The sequence below is a fragment of the Tricharina praecox genome (genome assembly GCF_024521635.1).
Source record: "Tricharina praecox strain CBS 144465 chromosome Unknown BZA05scaffold_41, whole genome shotgun sequence".
NCBI lineage: Eukaryota > Fungi > Ascomycota > Pezizomycetes > Pezizales > Pyronemataceae > Tricharina > Tricharina praecox.
This window is the reverse complement of record NW_026250443.1, coordinates 97706-121297: the sequence shown is the minus strand read 5'-3', so window position 1 is coordinate 121297 and position 23592 is coordinate 97706. Positions and strand designations below refer to the sequence as shown.

Below are 23592 nucleotides of genomic sequence, written 5' to 3'. Positions count from 1 at the left end.
GTCCGATCAGTGAACTGGAATAAAAGTCTGTGGGTACCATCATCACCTTGAACTGCAAATAAAAGTATGAAGGCGGCAGCATCACCCGGGCGCGCTTAGTGAAGTTCGAACTGGAATAAAAGTTTGTAGGTAACATCATCACCCGGCGCGTTCAGGAGCATAAAAAGTATATAGACAACATCATCACCCCGCGCTCAGCAGCATCACCCCGTGCACTCAGTAAAATGCCGCGACAGGAACCAAAGAGACAAATCATTCTCGATAAAAAAATCTGTTGCAATTCTTCCACTTCAACCCGTGATAGCAACGCGAAAACCATTCCCCAACGGAGTACTTTCTTTGAATCGAGGACAGAAAAATCTTTCTGAACGATGGTATTCGCGGTGAGTCGACAGACATGGAGGTATCTATCCGCCGCGCGAAACTGTGGTATCTGCGACGCGAAACTGTGGTATCCACGACGAGGAAATTACCAAAGAGCAGAAGCTGTCAGTCGGACAGCGAAGACGACAGTGAACTTACCAACGGATGATTGGTGGCGGAGACAGTGTGCTATCGGCGTCGCGGAAAGTGTGTACTTGCGTGATGAATGTTTGGTGATGATAACGCGTCTGCGGAAGGATGTCCCCCTGAACGGATATCCCCAGAGCACTGTGGCGCTGTATTTTTTATTTTATTTTTTATTTTATTTACTGGGACCAAAAGAGTTTAGCGGTTTCAACGCAGGATTTACTCCCAATACATGTTGAATCTAAGTTGCACCGGTGACGGAACTTCCTGTCCGCTCACGCATATCACTCGTCTCAGCCTCGCGGCTTTCCATCAACGACAATTTACTCGGCGTTTATCCGCCAGGCCTAGAAATAGTCCGTCCGGACAGAAGACTATTGGGGCCCGGCGGCACCGCCCCGTCTGGGGCGAGGATTTGACTGGACGAGTCGCGCTCCGTCCCAGGTTCAAAAAGCCCGGGGTCTGAGTGGGGCCCCGTGGGGCCCGGAAATTTTTAGTGCGGAAGTAGCTGGCTACTAGTGTACGGTGCTGGCTGTCCGGAATATTTTGGCCGATGAAAATTTTGCATCCGATCGGATACGGAATTGAGCAGCGAGCAACGGACATGCACGTAGGGTATGATCTGCCGGCAGAGGTGTCTTCTTGGCCGTCTACTTCCTATAGTCGTCTATTCCTCGCCGTGCTGCCAACTCCTTAGCGTCATTCGTGCCTGCTGCGCCACTGCGCCACTGACTGAGGCTAGTACTAGCGCCACATTTCCAGGCCCGAATGGGCCCCAGCCGTCCTCCGGCTTGCCCGGAGACCTATAGTCCTTGATATTTCGGGCCCGGCAAATTCCGTCTCGTCCGGGTCATAGCCAAGGACGGACGGGACGGACGATTCCCAGGCCTGTTATCCGCAGGGACCCCTCCAGCGCCGGAATATCCCCCAAGGACCCCTATATCCTCAAAGGTCGCCACACAAAACTTCATAGTTAGTTCGACTTAGGATAATTCTTCACCACAAGAAAACTGATTTTATTTCTCGACCACAACAAAACTGATTTTAGTTCTACCTATGTGGCTGCCCACATTTAGGGGCGTAGTGACCAACACCCATTTAGATGCTACCGCGCCCCGACCTGCGGCGGAGGTTTATTGGGCACATCCATGATCCGGTAGACTAAGTCCACCATTGCTAGGAGTGTATCCCTTCCTCCGCATGTCGTCCTTCTGTAATCGCTTTTTTGCCGCCCCCCAAGCCTACTCTGAGGTATCTTGGTCCATAGCGGCTTGCAGGGTTGAAGCTGGAGTTCGTTCTCTCCAGTCTCTTCTGCCTGGCGCGGAGAGTCTGAGTCCGCGTCTTCCTTGATAATTTTGTTGAAGCCCTCCCAGTCGAACGGTGTCACAGCCACTTTGTAGGTTTCGGCCCATTTACCTCGAGAAAGGGCCTCGGGCGTGTAATCAATTGGAGGTCGTTCTTTGAGCTGATAGATAGTCACAATTGCGTGACCACATGGAACTCCTGTGTCCTGCTAACGGATGCAGGAGCAACTGGAGCAGAATATTCGCTCCCTGAATTTCCCCCTGGGTGATCCGGTTACGGTGCTGATACCGTACAGCCGGAGAGGTACAGCCCACCGTGGTGATGCTGTCCTCGTGCTCGCCGACGGAGGTCGGGCCACTGCACCAGGATGTTCGCATCCTGTATGTCCTCATGCGAGATCCGTCTGCGGTGCCGATACCGCAGAACCGGAAAGACACAGCCCACCGTGGTCGTGGTTCCCTCGTGCTCGCCGCGGGACATCGGGGTCTCCTGTGGAGTTACCCTCTCGCTCCAGTATGGTGCGTGGATGCACGATACCGCACCCCACCACTGGAGGTGGACCGTGGAAATGCCCAGAAGGCCAACTCGAGAAAACAAATTCCGAAGAGTATATATCGGTGCTCCTGCCAACCCCTGAGAGGCGTCGACGGGTGTTCGATGATGTATGAGGGATTGAATGTCGCGGGATGGTTGCTGATGGCTCCTGCCAACCCTTGAGAGGCTCGCCGGTCTCGTGTGTTGTTTCGTCGAATTGCGCATATTGCGCCGGCGATAGAGACCAAAGTCGGAGATGTAGACCTGTGGGCCGCAATCGTCAAACTCGAGCAGAATATTCGCAGCCTGCGGTGCAGATACCGCAGAGCCGAAGAGAGACAGCCCACCGTGGTGGTGCTGCCCTCATACTAGGCGAGGGGGGCCTGGGCCCCCGGGATGTTCGCGCCCTGGATGTTCTCATACACAATTCGGCTGCAGTGCAGGTACCGCTGAGCCGAACTGAGGCATCCCACCGTTTCAATGAGGAAGTCCTTGATAGTCATTTCCCCCAGACCCAGGTCGTCGACACTCTGGCCCAGAAGCTGATCGAAACTACCATAGCAGAATGGTTCCGCCAGCATGTAAATATCGCCCGTGCACTTATGGGCACGCTGAATTTGCACCAGGTGGGGATGCCCGAGGGTGCGAAGAGTATCGAACTCGCGAAGCCACTGTTGCCCGTGCTCGGCAACATGGACCGACTTGTAGCCCACCAGGACAGCCCACCGTGGTGATGCTGCCTCGTACACGCTGAGGGGGTTCGGGGTCTCCTTAGGAGTAGCCTGCAGGGGGTTGAAGGCCATGCGATCGACTGTTCGGCCACTCTGTTCCAACCTGTCGGTGTTGGGCATCGTAGGCGGGTACTGGGACGCTGGGTTAGTTTAATAACGCGATCCAAGAGTGGGGATCAACAAACCGGTGTGTCGATCGAAGTCAAAGGGTGTTGAAGTAGGAGGTGTGTGAGATAGGAGTGAATGAGGTTGGTCGATCGGTGAAGATTTCTGCAAGAGAATAGTTGTAGAGTGAAGACAGATGTAGAGAGGTTGTAGCGTGACGACAGAAAGGAAGAGCGGAGAGGATGAAGAGAGAAGAAGAGTGGGAGAGCAGTGGGGGTTTTGTAGAGGTTTCGGAGCCTCACACTTGCCGTAGCGCAATCACGATGGTCGATTCAAGTCCAGGTGGACACTAGCGTTTTATGTGCACCGTACACGTGACTCACGGCTTAGGCGCACCCTGTACAGTGAATCGCGCCGATATTTCGTCAACAGTGGGTTTTTCCACTCTTGGTACACATCTCGTACCAGAAGTCCAGAGCATGGAGGCCACTTGTGGCACCGTCGACTTTAGGTGTGGCTGCAGTGGTGGCCCGTGGGGTCCCTGGGGTGGGGTTTAGCGAACACCTGGAGACATGGATGTAGGTAAGATCGCAATGGAAAATACTGCAGATCACGCTTTTGTGATCTGATACCACGCACGGATGCCTAGTCGCAGATTTATCCCTACGTACACCCACTGCCAATGATTCTCCAATCACAACTGAGGCGAACGCGGTCAGCTGCGGGAACTGTGGGGCCATTCGGGCCATCCATTCTGCAATCATAAACACTTGCCTGCGAATGCTAGTTGATGCACGATCACTACCAACCCACTCGACCAGTCGACTAGTTCTTCAGGATATCGATTGTCAATCTGGTATGAATGAGAACTTTAATATCACGCACTGGATGATGCCGCAATCTGCAACTCAGGACTGAAGTTCAAGCTGCCTTAATGCTTGGTCCAGGACCGTGAATTCAATTCTGGTGATAGAAACCAAGCGACGATTAACCGCCCAAGATAAAGGAAAGCGGCCCATCTCTCTTTTAAGCCCATCTCGCGTCTCTTCCAAGTTCCTCTCACACCAGTTTCCTTAAATTATTCCTCCCACTCGTATTCTTCACACTTTCATTCATCCCTCCGCTCCTCCGCCGCCAGAGCCGGCTCCCCCGGCCTTCGCGCCACCTCTTTAATGCGAGCACTACATTAACTACCCTTTCACTTTGCCCTACGTAGCACTTATATAAGAAATAAACGAATGCATCAAGCGAATTGCACCACAGTACATCCGACACAGTCCTTCCTGATCTCAATCGCCAGGTCGTGGTTCTCCGCCTACACCGCCGGTGGAGCCTGTAGATCGGGCGAATCCTGCGGGACCTGCGATGCCTGCGCTGCCTGCGCTGCCCGCTTAGCCAGCTTAGCAATCAGCTTAGCCTGCCTCTCATTATCCACCTTCTTCCAATACTGCTTCTCATCGGGAAATAGCCGGCCACCGGGAAAATATGTATCGACCAGCGCACTGCCCACGTCCGTATATTTCTCCTCCAAGACCTGGAGCGCCTTCATGACCTTCTTCTCGACAATCGCCTCGACAAACTCGAGGTGGACGCCAAACGCGCCAGGCTTCCGGGGGGCGCCGCAGACGATCACGTTCTGGATCATGCCGACCACGCCGATCACCAGCAGGAACCACGGATTCTCCTTCAGCCCCGACACGCCGATCAGGAGCGCAGTCCAGAGCAGCGCCATGATGCTCGTATACACTCGCGTGTGCGTCATATCGATCTCGGCCCGCCGTCCTCCCGCGAGGTCCTCGAGGTCCAGGCCCACTTTGTCGCCGATCACGACGATGCACCCGTTGTTGTGGCCGTTGCCGCGCGTCAGGATCACGGTCTTGTCGGTGTTCCGTCGGCACTGGTATTTCTCGACTTTCCACTGCGGCAGCGAGCCGGACGCGAACGCGAAGGTGATACCGATCGCGGTGGTCATCAGAATCGACCAGTCGCTCCACATCGCCCACGGTATAGCGGCGATGCCCAGCTGAAACACAGCACACAGCAGGCCACTGTAGTACAACCAGTCACGATCTGGGACCCCCGCGGTTTTACTACGGCTAGCCGTGTAGATGGCGACCGTGAGCCCGATACGCCCCTCCTTCGCCAAGAACTCCGTCTCCATCCGCCTGATCTTGGGATGTCGCCAGTGCTCATAGTCGCGAATGATGCGTCCCAGGATCCATGAGCAGTTCTGCCGCGTGTACGGACTCTTCGAGTTGATGACGAAGCCGGGCGAGTCCGGCAGCGGTATGAGCTTGTTGTCGCCGACGGCGGCGAGCAGCGCGCCGATGGCGTACGTCACCCACCCGAACGAAAACGCGACCGGGGTGAGCGGGCTGCCGGAAAGCTGTGCGAGCGCACGCTGAACGACATCCGCGCCGAGGATGAGGAGTACTGACATTACGTCGCCTGGTCGCACGTACTGCTCGCGCAGCGCTTCGGACGCTGAGGGAATCGCATCGCTCGTGGGGCTGGATGTGGCAGAGTTCATTGCGAGAGGTGTTGGTAAGGGTAAGAACATGGTTGCTGTGTGCGAGAATAGTGGGGATTTTTATGCACCGGAAACATGCGTGTGCCGAAAAGTAAATACATGGAGAAAGTGAGAACGGCTTGTATATAGAGGAGCTGTCGATTGCCAGGCTTCCGCCAAGCTGTATTCCATGCGGCCCCTCATCCTTTGCCCCGCATTTTGCTTTTAGAACTTGTCGCTGTGGGTCTCTGCTCGTGTTCCCAAATTATTGGTGAACGACCGTTGCGAAGTCGATGGAGGAGCCTTTTCACACCATCAAAGATCTGTCAAAAGGGGGCGTAGTCGCTACTATATTGTCGGTCTATGGTTGGGGCGGCGTTAAAGGACCCCGCCGATTGCAGAGTTCCTGACTCCGCCGTTAGTGCCTTGCAACTACGTTGATTAAACCCTGCGAAAATCACTCCCACGTGACGGGAACGAGCAAACTTGTTTTGCCATCAAAGAGAATTTCCTAGATCTTGTGTGAGTGGTCGCCCCGATCAGGAAAGTTCAGCACCTCGAACAGCTAGTGTAGTCTTGTAAAATTCAACGCACAAAGACGAGTGCAAACATGAAATTGAAGTCACAATATCGTGTGTGCGTGCCAAGAATTTTAGCGAAATCTCCCGCACTCCCACCTATAAGAATCGACTCACCCCCCCTACTCTTCATCTCTTCTACTCTCCTCTCCATCATTAACAACATCACAACTTTCCAATATTCCTTTCCTTATGGCTTTTAGCTATCCCCTCAAGAAAAACCAATATGCCACTCGGCACACAATCCTCTCCCGTTCGTCTTCCTCTCGCCTCACTCTGATCCATGCTAATGCCTCCACTTTATTGCTCAGGGCCTGGACGTTTTTCTTTTCGATGCGGCCTGCAAGAACATTGCTTGGGGCTTGGGCGTTTTAACGTCCAGTAGGCCTTCAAAAAGGCCTCCAAGAAAGCCGAGTAGAGGCTCTCCACTTAAAGGTTCGTTGCCGTTTCCTCCTAGTCTCATCCGCGTTTCCGCCTAGTCTCATCCGCACTAACATTCTCGGCCCACAGAGACGGCCTCATCAACGAGGAGCGAACAAGCTGGAAATCCCACGTGGAGGCTCTCCACAATTTCATCCGCTTGCGCGGCTCAGACTCGTCGAACACCATATCCGTCAGCGCAGCTCAGGCTCCGAGGATACCAAGGAGGCCGACTACGTCGATGCAATCGAAAAAGCCCAGAAACGCGTGATCGAACTTGAAGATCAGATGATTGAACTCGTGGAGAAGGCCGAGCATCTCATCGAACAGCTTATGCGCTGCATCGACGCGGTGATCGCAAATCAGGCATCGGATAATTGATGCCAGAGGATACCTTGTAAGACTGGAACTGTTTTGGACCGGAGGACCCGCGGGTCCTGGCGGTCCGAATCAGGGCATGAGCAATCTGCAGCACGTCGCAAAAAGATACGCAGAGAGAACAAAAGATGTTTTTGGGAAAGCATTGAACGCAGATCCCGTATACAACACACTCTGGTTGGGGGTGGCGAATTTGGATTTTCCGAACACATATGTCTCCTGTCTCCTGTTTCCTGTCGAATGGGTTGGGTTGGGTTGGGTCGTGGAGTGTAGATGCTGATGTATATCTTAGTTGTGGCAGCTACCAGTCACCAACCCGATGTTTTTTCTTTGTTTTATTGATGGGCTGAATAAGAGAATAGGAGGGTTGGGTGATATGGGTGATATGGATGATATGGATGATATGGGCGACGAGTTTCGCCGCGGCAGTGGTATACGTGGGAAGCTGAGTTTCCTGAATATAAAGACTTGCATTTCTCTCTCGTGTTTTCCTACAGTTAGTCCGTCAATAGAACAACCAATACTCTGGTCGTCCTCTCGATCTCTTGCCTCTTCTGGAAGTTCGCGTCATTATTAACGACTTCCGCTCGCTCCCCCAACTTCTGCAGTGAGTATGGCTCGTATTCGCTGTGCTGATGTCTCGTTCCGAGAAACCTCCCTGGCTACTCTCCCTACCGATGCCACCTACGCGGTGGAGCGGGTATAAGTGTTTTCCGAGGCGAGCCTGGAGTATATCAGTGGTTTTGATACCAACTCCCACAACAATTTGCCGAAGCATTAATCATAATTTTGATTTAGTAAGTAGCGGGATAGAGAGCTACTCTTGCGGTATACACACTGCGCATCCTGATCCGCCACTTATTTAATCAGATCCGATTGACAGATGTGCTTCCGCTGGGTGCAGCATCCGTTTGTGTTGCCGATTGCAATTTCTCGGAGGAGCGGAACATTGAAATCCTTATCTATAACGGACAATTTTTAGCTGAAGTTCCCACCATGGCGACGTATGGCAATGCCAGACGAACAAACGAGATTTCGGAATCGGGACGAGTGCGTTTTTGTGATGCAGAGCTTGATAAGTTGGCCCATACACGCATGTCGACTCGTAAAGGATTAGGTCTTCCGTATGTATAGCCGCGATTGCATAACGCAAGGATCTTGGATTGTAAAGAGGAAGAAGAAGAGAAAAGAGGAGGAGAAAGAAGGAAGGTAAGTAGACAGGTCTGTTCTAACGCGTCTACACGTCGTAAAGCTTCACAGGTACTACGAGGTCGTCGATAGCTCCGATCTATCGATAGTGACGGTATGTAATGTAATTAGTGAGTAGTAGCACTACTGCTGAATCGCTAAGTTAGCGCTTCGCACAGCTCGGACGGGTTCATAACCGCGCGTAGTCAACTTACAGCATGGAAAAAACCCTGCGTGGCCTAGTGGTCACGCACCTGACAGAGTTAGCATGGACACCGGTCCTGCTGTCGGGGTTTCCAAGCAACCCACCAGGGGTGGTGAAGGTTTTTGGTTCGAGCCACCGTTCGGTTTTGTTTTGCTTGAACATCATGTGAAAATATTCGGCCTTAGTAGGTCATGGCAGATTACATGTCTGTGTTCTAGCTTTCTGGGTAAAACTAGTATTTTAAAATAGACCGGCCACCAGACCAAGTGACCGGCCCCCTGACGAAGTGACTGGATATACGAAGTGACCGGACAGTAGGGAATTTTTTTGCGAGCAGACCGGTCTGCCCGCTGATTTGTGAGGAGGCTAGTCTGCTCGCAAGCTCTCGGTGCTACCCGGTAGCTAAAACCATCTGCTGTGCCATTAGAGAAAATCGTTTTCTCGCTACTATGAAAGAGCTGTTCCTCTTGCCACCATGAATAGACCAATATCAGGTTTGACACAGCTGATATACGGCTTTACATCTTCAAGCATCATGCATTTACATATCACCGTCATTACTGCCATAGCAGAAGCTACAGATGCCTCTGCCGCACTTTCAAGTATTGATTGACAGAACTGAGAACAGTCCACGAGTCGCCGCCGTTTTACCAGCACCCACAACAAGCCGCCGCAGTCTCCTCCCAGGTGCCCAAACATTATCCAGCCAGAAAAGGGCTCGGCCTACTGGCAACATAACGAAGGTCATCTGTGCCGGTGGTTGTATTCAGGGGGAAGCTGGAGGGGAAACAGCCGAGGAAGACATTGGACGAGTGTTGAGTAAGAGAAAAATGGTGCTGAGGGGACGATAACGTGTAAAATCACATAAGGTCTGTGTAAAGATTTGTGCGTTGACTCGATAGAACATTATTGACTGCTGATATACTTCAATCCATCGCCGTAATTGTGATGCCCACGGATATGCACATAAATCCTGTCCGGCAGGGTAGCGAGCGGAGGGAATACGAAACATCTCGGAAACACTGGCGCTGACTATAATCGGGCCTGAGGTGTTGATGATAGCCGTGCGGGACAGAAACGAAAACCGAAGTAAAGAGAGACGGCACACCCGCGTATGAGAGAATCCTTAGACATTGGGCTTTTACGGAGTATGGACGTACTCGACGTACCGCCTAGATGGGAAGTGAGCTGTTGTGGGGCTCTGATCATGGTAGCCGCAAGTATTTCGTTCACGTCATTGCTGATGAATGAGTGCGTTTTGATGTTCACAACACACAGATCGCAACTCATAGCTCACACCGCGAGTGGGCTCGATGATGGGTCAATTCAAGCGTCTGCTCTCGATATAACCGTTCGAAACAAAACGGAAAATCCCATTGAATTCCCCCAAAACTAGTGTCACGACGCCTACCTAAGTCAACGAAACCACCACCCAACAGCTTCACATCTTTCTATTCCCAAGACAGCTTCACCTCTATAACCTCTGCAACACACGACACACTACCAACACGACAACCAATCAACTATGTACGCCACCCGTATCAACCTCCTCCGCCTCGCCGCCCTCTTCTTCGCGGCGACCGCAACCCTGGCGATGCCCGTCGAGCCGCATTCCGACGAACTGCTTCCGGCGGTCATCTACCAGCTCTCCGCGGGCTTCGACGCGACGCACCCAGCGTTCAACATCGCCGCGCAAATTGCGCTGTTCGAGCGCAACGCGTCCGCGGTTCTGCCGTCTCTCCTAGCCGGATTCTTCGACCACGCGCTCTAGATCCCTGCGCCTTCGTCCGTGCCCGGCGGCGACGCACTGAAGTGGGAGCGCCACTGCGAGACCTCCGAGGGCTCGTCGCACATCAGCGACGTTGCCTATGCTGGCGCAAAGCTCAAGTACCTCAAGGCGAAGCCCTGCTGCCAGGTCAATGATCAGTGCACTCACCTTGTGGAGTCGTTCACGGCGAGCGTCAGCGTCTGCGGACAGAAACTTACCAACTTTTCTGTTCGCTGCGATCATGTCGGGCAGCAGATTCAGAAGCTTGCGAAACACTGTCATCATAATAATAAGGCCGGAGGTATCGCGAGGTATGTTTTCTTTCCCGGGATGATATTCACATAGTAAATGCTGACGGTTAGACAACAGGGTGAAGGGCTTCCTGGATTTCAACGTCTTCCACTCGGGGAACACGTGATGGCATTGGAGGATAGCTACATGGTATCTTGATTCGTTGGTCATACTGTGATACTCCGGATTAATGTGTCTTGTTTGTTGTGCACTTATTTGTAGTCATTCGAGCGCGGACCCAATTTATGTGATGAGGGGTGATGAGCACTGGATAGTAATTCCATCTCTGAGTGTGACATCTATAGCAGGAGCATTGATTATCTTGCTCCACGCTCCCACTTTCCTGTCGTCTTTTAGTATATGCCAATTCGTTGATCCCAAGTTGCCGTCCAGTAATGCAGGGACAGCAGAGAGGAAGGTGGAGACCACTACCGGAAGGGCATGATGAAATCCCGGAGCATAACTGCCATCATCAACACGGGAAAAGCACATTGCAATTTCTCTGTCGAACCTGCAGCAGCAACTGTGCCATCGCCAAATGCCACCGAGTCTCGATCGTCCATCTCCGGTCCGAAGCTCGTGACCCGCCCAACCGCCCCCCGCCACCCACCGCCCTCCGCCTACCTAGCAGCCGAGTTCCAGACTCAAACCCAGAGATCCTACGTATCCACCGAGTGACCCTGATGAGTATAGCCATATCGGTCGGAAGGCCGCCTCCGAGCTCTCTTACAAGCCGACTGTCCTTCAAGAACTGGCTGTTCGGAACTTCGGATGGAGAACTTTAGTATCTACAGCTCCACACGGCTTAGTGCCGGTTTATTCGTAAGCCACAGCACTACGGGTGATATCTTGTGAAGAGCTCCCGACTGCCGATGCGTCGGCTGAGGAACACTTTACGGCGGTGACAAAGACATCGAGTGATACATGCATGATGCATCCGTTGCCAAAGAGACTACGGTATATACCTGAAGGCTGATACGAAACATCAGATCTTGTACTCCAACATTCCCGGTGGGATAGTTCGGCACCACCCGAACATGTGAATGGCGAGCCCTAAATCGACGTCACGGAAGCCCCAGCCGCCATCGGAGACCCCGCCGTGGGATAACTCTTGGTCGGCAGCCATGTAGACCCGCAGCTACCATCAGACTAAACCCGGAGCGACGATCAAATATTAATACTACACCACCGATAGATCCGAATCCCTTGTTTCGGTCACGCGATCACAAATTCTGGATTTCGGCGTGGCAAACACGGTCAATAAGCAAGGGTCTCATCACCGCGGTAATCAACAAGGAAAAGCCAGATCACCGGAGAATTCCGATACGGAGCAGCATTTGTGGAGTTTGGCGGTGTATATGTGTTATCACCGGGCGAGATCACAAGATTGCCAATGGCTGCTGAGGATAAGCATCAGCGTCCCCACAATTGAACGCGAATCGACGGGTACTCAGCGATTATCAATCGTATGTACTAATCAAAAAACTATTTATTTGCGCCAAAGCAAATCCTAAACACCCGCTCGCACACGACCACACTCAGGCTATCCAAAGTAGAAGCGGCATCCGTAAAAATGTGACCAGCGCCGCGCACCCACTCCCTTGTTTGCTGGTCCATCTCTGGTATGCACCAGGACGGCTCCCAGTGATACTCCAAGAACGCAGCGGCATCCCACATGCGGCGGTCGCGGAAACACTTTTCGCCCTCAACCTCGAGCGTGTAGAAGTATTCGTACAACAGCGACGCCGTCGCAGGAACGCTGAAGTTGGCCCATCTCCACTTATGAAGCTTTTTCCCGCCTCCTCCCCACTTTTTGTCGTACGGCGGGCACCGCCCCCCGATGTACTCGGCCATTTCTTGGCTAGTGTAGAAAATGTCACAACCGAGCTCGAGGATGCCGCGGAGCCGGAGGAGGGGGTCGGCGGGGATCTCGTCGGCTGCTGGCAACCGTCAGTGTGACTTCCGCCATGCAACGGGAGGGGGTTTCACACCATGCCGTAGATCGTACAGTCGCACAGCAACGGCCCATGTCGACCACGGGTTGTACTCTGGCGTGTCACGATAAAAGATCGGGCACGTCGGAAGCAATGCGGCAGAGAGCACGGCAGCGTTGGCTGTCCATACGGCGTGGAAATGTTGACACGTGCTCGCGAGCATTATGGCATCTCCGTAGTGCGGGAGGTTGAGGAAGAACTCTTTGAGGATCTCGGGCGGGAGGGTGAGGATTGGCGCGCGCATCGTCGGTGCTGGGTGCGTGATGGAAGGTGTGTACACGGTGATGTTGATGTTGGCACGCGGCTCAGCTGTAGCTTCGCGTAGTTATAGAGAGGATCCGTCCACGACGCGAGTCATAATTGTCATGCACATGAAGACCCTGGTTGGCGATGGTGTGTCGCAACCGACCGCACGCTAGTTAATGCAGCTGCCTGTTGTCCATCTTTGCGGGGAGCTCTCTATCTCGCGACACCTACAGCTACCTGTGTACCGTACAGCTTGATGTACGGCACTCAAAGAATATTTGATGAGAAAAGGTCATCCCTTTGGCCACGCCTTAAAAACCACCTTATGAACCTCTCTTTGACACAACGTTAAGTTCCGCCGCCCGAAATAGAATGGTTCTTCCGGAAGGCGCGAGCCACCAATAATACCATCAGCCTCATCACGTGCTCATCAGCTGCATCACGTGCTCATGATCCTTCCGTGCTCGCTCCCCATTAATTATCTACCGGCACCCAACAGAACTCTACCATAGGGTAGACACACGAAACACTAACACAAATCCTTATTAGATATCACTCCAGAGTACAGCGAGTGGAGTGTGATCGCTGCACACTCACAGGCGGGCCGCTACAGAACCTTAAACCGACGTCACCCGCACGAATCTGAGATTCATAGCGGCCGACTAATCATTGTTATTCTCCCTCAAAAGGATTCTGACTTTCCCGAATACGTAACAAACACGTCGGATCTAGAGATTGTGACCCCATAACTAGGCCGTAGCTTCATATTCTTCGGAAAGTCCGAGACGAGAAAATTCTCGAGCGTTTGAAATTGCACAAAAACAAATACCCGTTGTACACAATTGGAGCCTCATTATCAAGCTCAAGATACTCCTAAAAGACTGAAATCCCACGCAAAAATTCCGCGAGAAAACCCCAAACGTGCCGTCACTTGAACCTAAAATTATTAGCAAAAAAAGATGGTAGAGATAGTGAACTGACGAGCCTTCACTCAGCAAACCTGTTGTCGTCTTCAGCATCTACGCCGTCTTTATTCTGTTGTTGCGTTCTCCACCGTTACCGCGAGGAGCCTTGATCGGTACGTCCTCAACGCGAACTTCTTCATAGGTGTTCTGAAGCGCAATCGTACGGAACGCGTGGTAGACCTCCTCCGTATGCCTGTGGCCCCTAATACGCTTACGCATATCGGGGTCATTTGATCTGAGATACGGGGCTATCTCCTTGAGGATAAGCCGGCACACATGGATGTACCAGGCCACGTATAAGGAAGCGAGCTTGCCGCGAAAGATCGCCTTGACGTCAACGACTTTACTGATGGGTTTAAGAATCTTCGTTTCCATCGCTTCCAAATCGTATGCACTGTGGAAGTGCGCCTCAACCTTGTCTTCGCTCCAATGGAGCAGGTTGGGCTGACGTAGCACTTCGCTCTGGACGTGATCTCGAATGGCGCGGATAATCTTGCGTTGCCAATTCCGTTTCAACTCGAGGATGCGTTTGCGGGCGGCTTCGCGGATAGGAACACCGGGGGCGAAATCGAGGTAGAACCGGTGGACAAGAATGTCGGCGTTACTGTCGCTGATGTCGAAGTATCGGCCGTAGAGACGCTTTGCGGCGGACAACATCTCACGGCGAATCAGCTCCTCATCGCGGACAGTGCCACTATCCCCTGCGGACTCGAGAGTAGCTCCTTGCTTCCGTTTGCGATTCCCAGATGCAGAATAATTGGCTGCAGCAGCAAGGATCGGGCTCGCTATGGGTTCTGGCGGAGACTCGTCACCAGTATATGCATCTTGGCTGTAGTAGTTCTGGAAACCGTCCTGACCAGGTTCTTCGTACTCCCCATCGTCGACCGGCCAGTAACTATCACCTGGCGGTGGCTGTGCGGAAGGCATTGCGATACGGTTTGCGGCGAGCTGTCGGATCGTGTGCGAGCGGCCGTGTCTGAATTGTCTGTATGAATCGGGTGTGACGTTGCGGAAATTTAGTTGAGCGGGCATGGGTGAGACCGACCGAAGAGGTAGAGCGGAGCCGCGGCCCATCGACAGTGATGGTGGCGGAGACTCGTAACCATTATATGCATCTTCGCTGTAGTAATTCTCGAAACCGTCCTGCCCAGGGTCTTCGTACTCCCAATCTTCGACCGGCCAGTAACTAGCCCCTGACAGTGGCTGTGGGGAAGGCATTGCGATATGTAGCGCGGCGGGACGTCGGGTCCTGTGCGAGCGGCCGTGTTCACGGCGAATACAGACTGATTTTCGGCAGGTCGACGATCGTGGGGGGCCGTCCGCGGCGACGATAGTGTGGTAGAGTCCGTCTTGCGAGCGGTTCGTCGGTCAACACTCCTCCACGCCTGACGAGGTATCTAAAGGAAAGCACACGCAAAGGAAACAGAAGATGTGAGGGTTGATCGTCTAGGTATTAGGATGATGATGATGAAAAGAAGAAGAAGAAGAAGGAAAAGAGGCAGAAGCAGACGGCTAAGAGAGCATACGACCCGTTAGAGCCGCCAGCATTGGTGCTGCCCACTAACCTCATTCGCTTCTTCCCGCCGATACGTCCTCTTCCCGCTGTGTCATCCTCGGCCCCACCCTAGCCGAGTCACCGGGAACTGCACCGAACGAAATGGCTCGTTCAGATTTCCGGGACCGACGGGGGCGGGAAGGATGATGAAAGGATAGACGAGTTCATAGCGATCACTCGGATCGGATCAGATAAGAGACCAAATACCTAGGCTAGATAGGCTAAATAGACGATCCCGGCTAGCACTGTACCTATAGACCAGAGTCGACGAGGCGAATAGACCGTCCACTTCGTAGTATTTGTGAGCTTTACAAATTGTAGGCCCATTAAAGCACAGACATGAGGTGCCAGTGCATAGCGGTACCATTTTCCGGTCCGACACGTATTAGGTAATTATGCAAGAACACATATTGCCATCATTTTAGTACCTCACCCTCCGCCTTCGCTCCCGCACACTCGCCGTACAGTACAGAGAGACCCTAGGGTACAAGGAATGAGTGAATCACTCATTGGCTGCAACCAAAATGTCGCAGAATGAAGTGCTCCTCATTTGGTGACAGATACGCACCGTGCTAAATGCATTATTGCTAGTAAATGCAGCAAACTCACTCGTGCTGAATGCGTGGTGTTAGTAAATGCGAATATCATAGTTAATACGTAAGATGTGCAAGCAACCAGCAGAGATGGTGGTGATGATGAATGCGCCATTGTCATAGAATGCGTTGTAGTATGGATAATAGTAGTCGGCGAGAGGAAACGGATGTGGTTAGTGTGGATGGTTAGGGCAGCGGGCAGCGGGGAGGGAGCGAACTTGAGAGGCTGTCCGAGAGGCCTCCTCTCTCTCTCTCTCTGGTCATCTACACAATACACGATCAACCCCTACCTCCTCCTTCCCCTCTCCCTTGCTGTCTGTCACCACTGAGAGGAGCGATATGTAGGATATATAGGAGGATGAGATCATGGGCAACGGATGCGATAAGATAAGGAAGAGTGGGTAATGAAGCACTAGGACCCGGAGAGACCCTTTGGCAACTTTGGTGATAGCTAGAGAGGACCGATTGTATTTCACGAGAGATGAAACGACAAGAACCAAGAAAGAGCCTCCTGTGTTCTTCAGGAGATCCTAAAACTTTGCGAGTTGAATAGCGAGGTCAGGACAAATAACAACGAAAAGTACCCTGATGAGAACGATAACGAACAGATAGTAGAGAACGATGAAACAGACAGACGATGAACAGACAGACAGGCCGGCCGACACAGTATATCCACAAGAGGTATCTGAACGTTTAACCCCACCGAATCTGGTCTAGCCAGGTCGGCGGAATTTCACCGCTCGTGCATCTGCCATGCCCGCCGTTTCCGCTGTGTCCCACAGTAACTAAAGCCCCTAACCGGATGGAGTGATACCGACCGTTGTATGTAGACAGCGGAGGAGAGCCACAATAGATGGCTCTTCGAGGTTGCATACAACCTTAACTTCTTCGTCATCTTTCTTTTCGCCGTTCCCTTCGCCGGGCTACGTCATCTCTCTCTCATCATTATCTAAAGAATAGACGGTCAACCTCCATGCCTCCTCCCTCTCTCTTCCTCTCTATATCTCATCGTGTACAGAATAGACGTCTCCTCTCTTTCTCCCTCTCTCTCTCCCATACACCATCTACTCACACGGCCGGAAATTTAGGGCCCCCCACCTCCACGCCCTTCGAAGAGTTACTGATGAACGGGGTTTCCTCAGTGTCGTCACATAATATCTCTCTCACCCTCTCTCTCTCTCATCATCTACAGAATAAACGTCTCCTCTCTCTGTCATTGTCACCTACAAAATGGACGATCAACCTCTTCGTCTCTCTCCCTCTAGTATTCACTGCAACGAGAGCACCTTATCCACGGCGAAGACAGTCTTGCGAGAGCTCTTTGCGAACGCCTCTCCAGGCCAACAAGTGTGATGAGGAAGGGAGCACACACAGAGGAGAGAGCGGAGATGGGGGTTGACCGTCTCATTGATAGATGATGATCAGGAAAGAAAACCCGCGGGTGCCAGCTTAAGTCCCCCCTCCTCATTCGGCCGACCTCGCCATGCCCTTCGCTATGCCCACCAAGGTCGATGCTCACTACTAATCACATTCCTTTTCTTCCGCCGACAGCTCCTCCTTCACTTCCTCCTCTCACAGACAGCTGCTCCACCACTTCCACATAGCAGTATTTTTGGCGCCCAACGGTAGCCTCTGGTTTTCAGCCGCGATCGGTCGTTGGTGACAAGCTCTTCGAGCAAAGTCGCAAAATTGCTCCAGAACTTTGCCATCCTGTCGCTGGGTGGAGTTAGAGCGATCTCGAGCACGTCGAGGTCGAGTAAGGAAGCAAGGCATATTAGTTCATCCGATGCCACATTGGTGGAACGAAAGCTGAGGGCATTCGAGAGGGCGAGGATCTTTGATTCGACCGTGGCTGGGCTGATTGTTGAAGTGATTTATTCCCTCGTCGAGATCTTACTGGGCGTCGGCAAACTGGAAAAATAGCATTTTCGGTAAGGCCCCTTCTGGCAAAGTCCAAAGTCTGCTATTCTAGGGGGAGCAAACAATTCTTAAAAGGATTTCTGGATTGGACAGACAAGCTGGGTTTTGGTACTGTAGCCAGGAGTCTAAAGCGAGCACTGCGCTTGCCATCTGGTAGGTGTGCCGCATCTTACTGATGGCAAGTTGTTTCGCCTCCTTTTGAACTCCTGCGCCCGAAGGACATCCAATAGTGTCAATCCAGAAAAGAATGATATCCTTTGTGTTTCCGGGCAAGCTACGTATCAGACCGCTCAAGCGGAGCATCTGACAACGAGGAAGTGCACTCCGATGGACATTTCCCAGACCGTCCGACCAGATATGTGAGATGGCGGCATATGAGGTATCAGGCTCCGAGGCGATGAGCGTGATTTTCCGGTTATCTTTGTCACTATCAATGGAGAGAATCAAAGGTATGCCTCCGCCCTTCAAGATTTCGAAACTTTCGTTCTCTTCAATCACCATATCATAACAGTCGGCCTTGATGCATCCATCAGCATGTTTCGTTTGATATGTCTGATTGTTGAGCTGACATTAAGAGCACTGGTTTGGCGTGCAGAGGCCAATAGAGTGAAGGCACCCTCCCTCCTTGTCGTTGACAGGCGTGGCGGCGGATTCACTAGAGGCCGCTAAGTGAACACGGATCATCGCATGCTGGCTAGTCGAGCGTGGCTGCTCTAGGTGAGTCATGACGTATAGTTCGGCGCAGTTGAGCTTCCTGCCCATGGATGATATTTCAAACGGGCACCAACCATTGGTTCTCAATCGCGAAGTCAATATGTTATATACCCCAGATATTCCAGTCGGTATCAGACGCGTAGTGCTGCGTTTCCCATACGATACGCAGACAACTGCGGCGAGCAAAGCCTCGTAAAGTGGTGCAATGGACAAAGAAATTTGTGGTGGTCTGGGATCCCTATAACTGGCGGTCTCGAGAAATGAGAGGAGCGTGGTCCGTTTCGCATGGTCCAGCGCAAACTCGGAGGATCTAAGTTCACGTCTTAAATATGCGTGCACTGCTACAACCTGCATAAACAGGAAGAGAGTACGGTGACGTTGCTCCACGCTGTGGCGTTGGTTCTTTATCATAGGTAGCAGCCGGCCAGTTGTTATGACTCGATAGCCAGGATCGCCGACCCATCTGGTGAAGTCAGAAAGATCGACTCTTTCACCAGAGTACAAGGATATCGGCCCGAAGAAAAGCCATGTTTGAAGAAAAGCCAAAAGTTTCTTCGGTGGCTCTTTGAAAACAGTCTGCGATTCCCCGATGGTTCGTTTCCCCCAACCTTGTCGTTCCGGGAAGCTTATAAAGTCTCCCCCATCGTGGGTCTCGGTGCTCAGGCACGGAACTTCGAAAGAACCATATAGAGGATCATGCGGAAGCGGTAGGTGATCCATTGTAGGGTGGTTCTAGTGCCTGGATGAGCGCCTATGCCTTCAAATGTCAGCTCAGTGGCAGAAAGAGACTCGAACGCAGAATACGAAACTCACCCTTGGATTGAACCAACCTGCTGAGTAGAGAGACGCACGGCTCACGACTTGAAGTGGCTACAACGACGGTGGTAATGACTCCTCCGATGATCTGTTCGCGGTACGAGGGCTCCGTCCTAGTAAAACCGACAGAAACTGATATAGCGCTGTTTCAGAGCGATGGGAGAGATTTCGGGCGAGGAGCGGGAGCTAGAGGAGGGAGCGAGAAGAGAGAGAGAGAGGAAGACTTGTTGGCGGGGTATGCAAAGACGTCGCGGACGGAAATAAAGATCGGTAGCGAGGATTCAAACGTTATGGGTTGCGAATAGGCAGCTGGCAGTAGGGGAAAGCCGGCGCGGATACTAGGGAGCTGGCAGTAAGCGAAGCACGGCGCGGATGAAATGGAGACCGTGATGGAAAGCGTGGGCAATGGCAATGGGATAAAACGCGATCTTTAGGTACGAGTCGTAGCTGAGGGGACAAGCACCAGCTCTCTTGGCTGCCCGCAGAGAGACGCAATGCCGGGTTGCCACCGCTTCCCCGATGGACGCGATCAGACAGATGATGGCATCCATCTCTTCCGGCTGGATCTGCGCTATCCGGTACGAGCTGATTCGCGGGTGCGTGAACTCGAGCATGAGCAAGGCTCGCGCTTGCTTCAACGTGGTCTCGACACGGACCGCCCATTGCCGACATTCTTTGCTGTTCACGAGTTGTCAGATGCGATAGCGCCAGTGCCGCAGCAGCCTGGTGAGGTTCGCGTCGGTCATCACGGTCTCACCGCGATCGTTCTGCCGTAGCAGCGTGCTCTCGGCGATCTCGGTCTTCATCACCGTCCCCAACAGGCCGAATGTCAGGTGGTTCTGGTGCTGCGCGGCCATCTCGTGGCCGCTCAAGGAACTGGCTCTTCCGCCGGGACGGATCTTGAGGTACTCGTCAAAAGAAGAGAGTGGATACCCGTCGTGTGTGCCTCCGAGCCATACCGTGTCTCTGGAAATAAACCGCCGACGCTCGGGTGCCACGGGTACCGTGGGCGGCCTCAAGAGAGATAATATGGCGAAGAAAAAGAGTTCGAACGTAAAGTGAAGCGGAAGTTGCCGAGTGCGGACTGCTCCACCAAGAGCTCAAAGCCGTTAACGGTGTCCATTACCCAGCGGAGTTAACCGAGCCCGAGTTGCCCCGCTTCAATCCCGACTACGATGCACAGCGATATCACCGGCCAGTCGATGTGACATCCCAAGGAGATAATCAAGTACATAGGGTAATATGATTCAAAATTTTGAGGAACCAAGAATGTACAAGTTAATGTTCTCTTTCTATTTGCTCGTACAACTTGTACTTTATCCGCATCACTCCAGAGCTTTTTGAATCAGATGGGCGGAGACCCAAGAGGTGCAACATTCCAGCCTCACCAGCATGGTAACTACCTGTATTTAACATGTAGAAACCGCCCGTAATGTATCATGACAACCATCTCCCGCCAACAAAATTATGCCGTTCGGGGTCCCGGGGCCCGGGGGCATCCAGGATTATTTTAGAACGCGGCAAACTCGAGCTTGATGTTGAAATAAGCTTCGCTTAAGTAAGTACCCGGTACAATTTATCATACCCCAGTCTCTCGCTTCCGTCGGATCTCAGCGTTGCGGGTTTATCCGCCCGGGCCTTGTGACTAATCTCCTCTTGGCCCGAGTGGATTTTCCGCGGCGGGCCTTTCCTCTAGCCTGATGTGGCTTCCCCTGCGCTCCGCCTCGGCTTGTCCCAGCAATGAAGATAGAGCACACCAAAGGGATAAGGTGATGGCATGGTGAGAGAGAAATGACATGATGAATCTTTACGCGGCACGAAGGAAACGGCAAAAGCGGCGTCGCAATATACATTCTACTTCTGTATCCGCACAGACCCTGAACTACGTACTTGAGACTACCTGCTAGAACCGTAGGGACTTCCGGAATACGCTCCGCCACACGTAGTCTTCAATATATGAGATGTCGTGTTCGTTGTCGTCCTGTTTCTCCTGCTCGTCCTCCTCCTCGCCAACATCTTCGTCGTTGACGTCCATTTGGTTCTCCTTGCTCTTGCTCTCGGTTCTGCTCTTGTTCTTCCGCCTCCGCTCACCCCCGACGTTGTCTTCGTCTGTGTTGTCGTTGCTGATGTTGTTCTTCTCCTTGTCATTATCGTCCCTATGGTTCTCCTTGCTCCTACCCTTGCCATCACTCTTACCATCACTTTTGCCACCGACGAATTCAGTTTGCCGGGAATTTGTTCTTGAAAACCAGCTCCCTAATGACGTTCTCATCGACGTCGTGTGAGGACTCAAGTTTCCACGTAGACCATGCCTCTGCGTCGCTGGATTTGTAGTTATTGACCCGACGGTTTCTCTCGCAGCCAATATTGCAGATTTTGGTTGACTCACGAGGCTGTGATCGGGGTACGAACCCGGCGGTTCGCAGGGGCATTTGTAAGGATTGTCTCATCCGGAACTCACAGGCCCGGGTGGTCACATCCTGGTGGTGGACCTGCCGACGGCACCAATGAATTATCACCCGCTTTCTCTTCCCGGGCACGCGTTCGCCTGCAGTCAGGAGATACTTCCAGAGCGTGTTGTCGTCCTCCATGATGGGTGGTACATAGCTCTTGGGCATAAATGATTCTTCCCATGGGGCCGAATATCTTTGTGATGTGTTGTCGCGTCTATCGACGGATTTGCACCGCAGAATTGATCATTGCACGGTCTCTGCAGTGCGCGACCCGCAGGTCCCGAAACATCGCTGAGATGACGATTCACAAGACCGCGTGAAGGTGCCCCAATCGCAGGTAATTCTGTTCTCACAGAATCCAACGTCCCCTGCGGGCCCCTCCGAGGGGAAGTATCGCCCCTTCCAAGGTCCGAATTCCGGTGATGAACTTCTACCACCCATGGCGGCATTCGGACAGTGCTCAGTTCTGAAGAAAAATCTCATTTTTCTTCTGACCATCAGAGAGCTGCGCCATCCTCCCTCAGTGTACACGCCTGCGGGACTTCCAAAGCTCTCTCATCCTGAACGGGATCCGGCTCGCCGTCCGCCTTCCATGTCCCAACGGATCTCTAGGCCGAACGATGCCGGGAGGCGCTTGGTGTGGGGATAGATCGTAAACGCCGGTCGCCTATCATTTCCCCAGACTCTTCCGCTTCCGATTTAGACAAGGATAACTTGACGTCGTCCTCTTCGTCTCTGAAGGTTTCCGACAGGCTATACCCGGATGTGCAAAAGCAGTCCCGACGGAACCCCCGAGAGCCAGCCCATCATTCCGCGTGTGCTGCTTTCACCGACACGCTCAGCCAACGGTGCTCCCACATTCCCTGGAGTTGTCGAAAGTGGACGATAGTCGTTGCGTCCCCGAACACTCGAATGGTGTACATGAGAATTTGACTTCTTGTTTGTTTTACCCCGGCAATCCCAGACTGACGCAGAAGAGGGCAATATTATGAGTCAGTTTTTGGGCCTTTGTGCTGTCGAACTTCAGAATCGTAGTTTTGGTTTGCGTTCCTTCCTTCCTTCCTGACGTCTCGGGGATTTCTCGGCGTTTCGGTTACTCTGGCGACTCCGGCGACTCTTGGGCTGTTGACCCCCTCAGTCGTCATGGAAGCATAGCTCGGTCGGTTCAGTCGTAGTGGAAGCCACCCGGAAAGGAATGCCAACTTCGATAGAAGTGTTGGAGGCAGTTTCGTCGTCGTTGGCGCATCTGGAGCAATGGTGGTTCGTGCGGTAGGTATTGGTTTGAATGGATAGAAGCCACACACTGCCGCATATTTATGTATACGCTTCACTCACAGTGACCTTTTAGTTTTGTTCGTTCATCCTCCGCGTGCGACTCAGCTGAATCGCGATGACATACCTACACACTGTCCGGTTGCCGTTCCTTTGAGGCGATCAGATGGCGAAAGGATAACGAAAGTTGAAAGAAATCCCTCCTCCGTATCTACTTCCTCTAGCTCATTCCTTGTTGGTCCTCATTCCGCGAACTCGCGCATCTCTGACTTCATTCGAGATCCTTGAACTACTGGCAACTGTTTGTTCCTTTCATCGTCGAATCGTCGATTGAGGATGACTTTTATAGCAAGGCAACATGGTGGAAGTGTAGACACGCCAGCCAGGTCTCCTGTGACGTCCTGTCCCCCATAAGAAACCACATCGTTGCAGCTGCTCCATTCCTCTCTCCGCCGGAAATAAAGAGAAACTCGACCAAACAAAGGAAAAGCCATAGATACCCAGTAACCCACACCTCAACTCTCGAGATGTACGTAGTCAAC

At 52.5% G+C, this 23592-nt stretch overlaps 7 protein-coding genes across 7 annotated transcripts; 2 read left to right on the top strand and 5 right to left on the bottom strand.

Annotated features, from left to right (window-relative positions):
• Positions 1–2717: 2717 nt before the first annotated feature.
• Positions 2718–3925, bottom strand: BZA05DRAFT_464051 (uncharacterized protein; the record flags this gene model as incomplete). Its single annotated transcript, XM_051487725.1, has 4 exons — positions 2718–3212; positions 3266–3350; positions 3569–3726; positions 3857–3925. 4 exons carry the CDS (start codon positions 3923–3925, stop codon positions 2718–2720), a joined length of 807 nt encoding a protein of 268 aa, XP_051335035.1.
• An 89-nt stretch (positions 3926–4014) lies between these two features.
• Positions 4015–6055, bottom strand: BZA05DRAFT_412470 (uncharacterized protein). Its single transcript, XM_051485104.1, has one exon. The coding sequence runs from the start codon at positions 5743–5745 to the stop codon at positions 4501–4503; it is 1245 nt and encodes a 414-aa protein (XP_051335034.1). The 5' UTR covers positions 5746–6055; the 3' UTR covers positions 4015–4500.
• Positions 6056–6498: 443 nt separating this feature from the next.
• Positions 6499–7073, top strand: BZA05DRAFT_449258 (uncharacterized protein; the record flags this gene model as incomplete). The annotated part of the gene is made up of 3 exons (XM_051487338.1): positions 6499–6525; positions 6584–6653; positions 6730–7073. 3 exons carry the CDS (start codon positions 6499–6501, stop codon positions 7071–7073), a joined length of 441 nt encoding a protein of 146 aa, XP_051335033.1.
• Positions 7074–9988: 2915 nt separating this feature from the next.
• On the top strand, positions 9989–10649 carry BZA05DRAFT_449257 (uncharacterized protein; the record flags this gene model as incomplete). Its single annotated transcript, XM_051487337.1, has 3 exons — positions 9989–10189; positions 10235–10542; positions 10601–10649. The coding sequence occupies 3 exons, from the start codon at positions 9989–9991 to the stop codon at positions 10647–10649; spliced, it is 558 nt and encodes a 185-aa protein (XP_051335032.1).
• Positions 10650–11973: 1324 nt separating this feature from the next.
• On the bottom strand, positions 11974–12954 carry BZA05DRAFT_206771 (uncharacterized protein). Its single transcript, XM_051479562.1, has 2 exons — positions 12514–12954; positions 11974–12462 (listed from the first exon to the last, which is right to left on the bottom strand). The coding sequence occupies exons 1-2, from the start codon at positions 12758–12760 to the stop codon at positions 12008–12010; spliced, it is 702 nt and encodes a 233-aa protein (XP_051335031.1). The 5' UTR covers positions 12761–12954; the 3' UTR covers positions 11974–12007.
• A 418-nt stretch (positions 12955–13372) lies between these two features.
• Positions 13373–14463, bottom strand: BZA05DRAFT_412463 (uncharacterized protein). The gene is made up of 2 exons (XM_051485103.1): positions 13748–14463; positions 13373–13699 (listed from the first exon to the last, which is right to left on the bottom strand). The coding sequence occupies exon 1, from the start codon at positions 14382–14384 to the stop codon at positions 13782–13784; it is 603 nt and encodes a 200-aa protein (XP_051335030.1). The 5' UTR covers positions 14385–14463; the 3' UTR covers positions 13373–13699; positions 13748–13781.
• A 6765-nt stretch (positions 14464–21228) lies between these two features.
• BZA05DRAFT_449253 (uncharacterized protein) lies at positions 21229–21916 on the bottom strand (the record flags this gene model as incomplete). Its single annotated transcript, XM_051487336.1, has 2 exons — positions 21229–21516; positions 21575–21916. 2 exons carry the CDS (start codon positions 21914–21916, stop codon positions 21229–21231), a joined length of 630 nt encoding a protein of 209 aa, XP_051335029.1.
• Between the last annotated feature and the right edge of the window lie 1676 nt (positions 21917–23592).